Source organism: Tachypleus tridentatus, chromosome 10, assembly GCF_004210375.1.
Source record: "Tachypleus tridentatus isolate NWPU-2018 chromosome 10, ASM421037v1, whole genome shotgun sequence".
In the NCBI taxonomy this organism is placed as follows: Eukaryota; Metazoa; Arthropoda; class Merostomata; order Xiphosura; family Limulidae; genus Tachypleus; species Tachypleus tridentatus.
Window position 1 is genome coordinate 44,968,535 of NC_134834.1, and position 6,000 is coordinate 44,974,534.

Here is a 6,000-nt window from a genome sequence, read left to right on the forward strand (position 1 = left end):
GTGCAATTGGATGAATTGGGTCTGTTTTTGGATAACATTGCTGTATCCACTGGTTAGCCCCATCCCACAATAGCTTATTACAGTCCTCAACTGTGACCTATCTTTAAGTCATCTGAGAAATGCAGACACTCCCATCTTTTGAACCATCCTTCCCTTCCTATTTATACAGATGGTTCAAAATCAGTTGACTGTGTGGGCTCTGCCATAGTTTGTTGCAGTTTGGTGGTTGTGCACATAATCCTCTCTACAGCTTCTGTGTCTGCTGCTGAACTGTATGCCATTTCTGTTGCCCTGGATCACATAAAAGCTAAGCAGTACTCATTGCACTATTTATACTAATTCACTAAGTTCTCTAATGGCCCTGGAATCACTTCATGTTAGTTCTCACTCTGTACTCATCAATATTCCAAACTGAATGGCCCATTTCTCTATAACGTCTACTTCTATCTAGTTTTTCTGGATACCAGGCCACGTTGGTATTTGTGGGAACAGGCTTGCTGACACTGCAGCTAAATCTGTTTGCTCTGGCAGTATCACTACTGTGCCTGTATTCAAGACTCAGCTCCGTGTCAGTTGGCAGTTGACTTGGAGTGAGCATCGTGATAAAAAGCTTTTTCAAATAAAACCCTCTATTATTTATGTAAAAATAGCTGGTATGGGTAGAGAAACCACTATGTAGAGGAGCAAACAATGTTTCAACCTTCTCAGTCATCATCAAGTTCTTGTCATAATGGAAAACCCTCTATTTGATTTTGGCCATCTTGCTTCCATTAGGGTTGGAAAGAGGAAGTTGTTCTAACTAGACTATGCATTGGTCACAGTTTTTAACTCAATGTTTTCTGTTATCTGGGACTGATGCACCAGTGTGTTGTCTGTGTGACATTCGGGTAACAATAAGCCGCAATAAGGGCAAACATTAAAAGGTTATACATTTTGAATTCCAAAAGAAAGAAGGTACCAATAAATTTACAACAATGTATTAAGTACTAATGTAAATTAGTTCTGTAGAAATTAAGAGATATAAATGAGGATTTTTAAGCATGGAAAATGTTCAACAGTCAACATTTTTCTACATATTTACATTTAGTAGATTCTTGAATAGAACAATATTTGCAAAATATTAGTTAAAATTTGGCTTTGATGTTTGTGTTATTACCATACACTGAGATAAGATAAAACTGAAAGATGTAGTAATTTTATATATACAAATATTTGTTTTTGTGGTTTTTAGTGTTTTATTTTCATCACTTTGTTGTGATGTCTCAGATCTGAAAGCCTTGTGTGATGTAAAAGCAATAATAATAATATAGTGGTCATTTTTTGTTTTTCTGATAACTTTTTGATATAATTGGGAAGTTTGTTTTTACTTTTCTAAAGAAGTAACTTTTTTTTTTTTTTAATATTTTAACATTTGTATTATTTATTTCTCACAAAGTTTTCCCTAATACCTTTAGGGTCCAAAAATTCCCATAGGAACCAAACCAGTCTTATTGTTTGCAGGAGAAACTTTTGAAACTGAGCCAGATTATCAAAGACTGAAAAACTTACTTTTAGGTATAAATAGTGATGTAACCACTTTCATAATAAGAATACATAAATAAGGTTATTTTTTGCAATACAGAATTGAAATGTTGAGATAACCTCAAAATGAAATGATTTTTTTTTCCAATCTACTGTCTCCCCCAAAACCCATATTACTTAATTTCTTGATGTATTTATTTTGAAATTTAAAATCTCTTTACCTCCCATTAAAATACTTATTTTTGAAAAGCATGATTAACCAATTACTGTTAATATTGAAATCAGAACATTTAATTCAGTCATTTGTTCATTTTACTAGAGTAATTACTTTTTATAATTTTAGTACATAGAAATGAACATGTAGTATAACCAAAATAAAAACACTAAGTCAGAGCTCCTGATTTCTGAAATTTGCTAACAATCGTAGGATTTTTTTATGGACTTAACATTTTCACACTTTGAATTTAAAAGTTTAGAAAACTAGATCAGTTTGAGAAATTGTAATTTTTTTCTCCTTCACTGGAACTTCACATCTGTCACCTCAGACTAGTGGTTTTGATTTCAGTTTATTGATTAAGTTATCAATGGATCCAATTAATAAAAGTGTTGCTATATGCTGTACAACTCTGAAGAAATTAATATATTTTCTTTTGAAATCTTCTCTTTTGACGTGTTTGGAAATAAAAAAAATATATATATATCAGATATTTATTAGACAACCCCCTTCTTGAGTAGATTGAATTCATATTAATCTGTAATTAAAAAAACTTTATTTGTATTACATCCTTACCTGCAAACTTGTAAGAATAATGCCCCTTGATGTGTCTTTTACAATGAGGTGCTTGTGTGCTTATCATATGCATTTAAGAAATGATAATTGCATGCTAAAATTTATTATTACCTTTTTCTTTTGTATTATCAGTTCTAGGATTGAACTTTGGATGTATAGTTTATTAAATTCATTTCAGATTTTTTTAGAGGACAAGAGATCAACTGTGTTCGTCTGCAAGGCTTAGAACATGTGATAACATTTATTGCTGTTGAAAACAAGATTTACTGCCGCAATTATAGGTAATCCTGTATTTTTATTTTGAAATATCATAGCACAGAAGTAATTAAAGGTAATGTTTATCTGTTTGCTTGACTTAATTTTAAAATAGGGAATAACCTTGTTTAAATAATTCATTCTTATCAATTATACAAACTGAAATGAATTTCTGAATAACTTTACCTATTTATTTTAAATTTGTGAAACATATTTATTCAACACTTATGCTGAATGCAAAAGGTTTTTTTTTTTTAGTTTTAAATATTGTATTTTCTATAACAAAAGATATTGAAATAATTTTTAAAGGGTTTCTTTTTTTTAATATACAGCATGTAATATATGTATGATGCAGTCATGTTTCCTACACTAAGCAAGGGAGAATTTAGATAGAGAGCTATTCTTAAAACATGGTCCACAGAAAAAAAAAGTTACAACCTTTCAAACCTACAATCTCAAAATTATCTTATGAAAATGTTTGAGCTTTATAATAATAATATAAATATGGACTAGAACACCATATGGTATTTAAACTTTTTTTTTTTTTCATGTCATTGCTTATCTGGGTAGAATATTAATGAAGAAATCAGGTTCAAAGATTCCTCGAATTGAACTTGTAGAAATGGGACCTTATATGAATCTATCTGTTAGGCGCACTAAACTTGCATCAGAAAACATGTTCAAGTTAGCAAAGAGACAGTCAGTTTTCAAGGTGAGTAAAACTAATTTGATAATATCAAAGATTTTGTTAGTTCTCATCCCTGTTGAGTGTTGTGTAATAATCACTGTTATAAAGTATTTAAGAACAGGTCTTTGCAAGTTTAAAAAACCTACCATTGGTAACTGAATCTTTAAAGTAAGCTATAAAGTTTTATTAATGTTATATTTTCTGGAAATGTTAATTGAAAAGAATTGTTATAACAATGAAAAACACATGCAATTCCCGATATAAAATAATTGTATCAAGTATTTGATTTAATCTAATTAATTACTGTAATTAGTTTATTTTACTTTCATGACCCACTTTAATTGTTTAGTAACCTTTTCTTCTAAAAGTATTTCAAGATTGAGATATTTTCATTTTTGTCTTACTGGGTAATTCAAATAAATTTAACTAACTCTTTCATTATAAGTACTTTTCTGCATGTGTTACATTCAAAATTTAATTATACTACTTTGTTATCACTGTATACAGATAAACTTGGCACCAAAATGTAGATAAAACAAATTTTAATGTTACATAGGTTTCAAATTTGTAGTTTTGTAAGTTATATATCTTTTAAAATCCCCAATCTCATCCTAGTATGAGAATTGTGACATTTGCTCTCTTGGTCTCCCTCTCTTCTTTTATAATTTATTTATCACTCCTCTCAGTAGTATGAAATGTAAGTTACTCATTGTAATGTTATTTATTATTCAGATTAAGTAAACTTTTTATAACATTCAAGTTGATTTCATTTCAGAGCCATAAACTAGAAAATCAGATTCCACCACCAACAAGCTAACCTGACACTTCCTCTCTTTCATAAATTGCCATTTGTTCTCTCTCACTTGAATACTGTATCATTTATAACCATCAGAAAGCAAAAGTTTTAATACAACAAATGATATATATTATACTGTTTTACTGTATAGAGAACTGTATTTTGCTTTCAGTTGAAACTTTATTTCCATGGAAAACAAATCAACATACTTATCTGAATTTTTTACAACTCTTATCACATAATTAGAAAGCCAGAATCATTACAGTAGGTAATAAGGGATTTTCTGGTTTTCAGGAGTTATTTTTCTTTGTTCTTAGGTACAGTATTCAATTGATATAAAATTTAATGTAGTACTATTTGTATTTTTTTTTAAAGTAGGGCTAAGTTTCAATGACCTTTAACATCAAAGACATATTTGTATATTTGGTGCTTTCGTTATATATTTTGCCTATTATTATAAAGCTAAAATGTAAAAATTACAGATGTATTAGGTTAGAATAGGTATGATTAAAAATTAATAATTGTAATTATTAACAAGGTATGCTTGTGAGCAGAACATTATGTAATTTGATAGGATAACTTAAGATACACATTCACAGTGATTTACACCTTGTGTGGTGGGATTATTAATTAGATGAAGTTCAAAGGGCAATAAAACAATCAGATTTAAGTAAAAAAGTTGTATACTTTTACAAGCTTTATGCTGTTTAGGATAAATAGTTTCCTATTACAATCCTGTCATTTTAGAAACAAAATATGGGTAATTTAGATTTTTTTTTTTTTATGGTGGTTGAGTTTTGTCAAATTGGCCTTACCCTTTATAGAGTCTTGACAAAGAAAATAATAAATTATAAAATGTTACTGAAAAAAAATGTTTGAAATTTATTTAGGAAAATTTGGAGATTATCCAAATCTGAAAAGCTTTAAGGAACCAAAAGTATTTTTAATCATTAACGTAAAAATCACTTTTTACTCAGTACAGTAAATATATTGATTGAGAAATTTTTATTGAAAATACTTCATTAAAAAATTTGATTTTTGTTGGTCAACAATAAATTTATAATGTGTACTAAAAGCATGGGAAACTCCTAAAGATCAATTTGGGGTCACAAACTCAGGCAATTCAGTGAACTCTGTAGTGATAGGGTTAACCAATAATATAGAAAAAGTATTGTAGCATCATCCACTTTTTCACTTTTTTGCTGGAATATTAAAATTCTTGACCTTAATTAAGAAATTAAGATTCTTAAGGATTAGCATGATTAAAACCACACTTGACTATCAATATTTCTTTTCCACATTCTTTATAATTAGTCATTTCTTTAAATCTTTAAGTTTAAAACTTGATTTCTACCAACGTATTTCCTTTCAGCCAAAGAAAAAGAATGTCAAACAAACTGCCTTAGGATCGACAGTAGGAAGGATTCATATGAAGAAACAAGATTTTGGTAAACTTCAAACTAGAAAAATGAAAAGTCTCAGGAAAACTAAACCTAGGCAGACAGAAAAATTTGGAAGAAATACCAAGTTTAGTACCAGCATCTAGTTATTCTGAAGAAACTAAGGTCTCTGTGACTCTTCATGCCAGATAAATGCTATTGTTGTAAATGTGTCAGATTTATTGTACTCTTATTTAAAAAAAAAAAAAAAAAAAAGTATATATAAAGGAAGACATCAATAAAGATTTTGGTGTATAGTGCCCAGACATCCTATTATCTTATTGCATTCTTATTTCCTTCCATTTAAATTCTTATAATAACTATAATATAAGTTAACTGTATTTACTTATCACTTGTTTACTGAAACAATAGCTTCTTGTAAAAACTCTCATAGTCAAATGAATGAGGTAGATCACAGTTGGTCACATACAAATACAAATGTAGTAAACTGAAAGGAACAAACATATTGACCATTGTAAAGTAATCTGTAATTCACAACAATACTAAATAC

The 6,000-nt window shown here is 28.9% G+C and overlaps 1 protein-coding gene across 1 annotated transcript in view; it reads left to right on the plus strand.

The window, feature by feature from the left end:
• The window catches only part of Non3 (Ribosome production factor 2-like protein Non3), a 69,164-nt gene extending 63,402 nt beyond the window's left edge, over positions 1-5,762 (plus strand). Inside the window, exons 6-9 of the mRNA XM_076461098.1 lie at positions 1,455-1,554; positions 2,490-2,592; positions 3,137-3,278; positions 5,423-5,762. Coding sequence (XP_076317213.1) covers positions 1,455-1,554; positions 2,490-2,592; positions 3,137-3,278; positions 5,423-5,596 — 519 coding nt within the window. The 3' untranslated portion in view covers positions 5,597-5,762. The remainder of the gene's footprint in view (positions 1-1,454; positions 1,555-2,489; positions 2,593-3,136; positions 3,279-5,422) is intronic.
• The last annotated feature ends 238 nt before the right edge of the window (positions 5,763-6,000 follow it).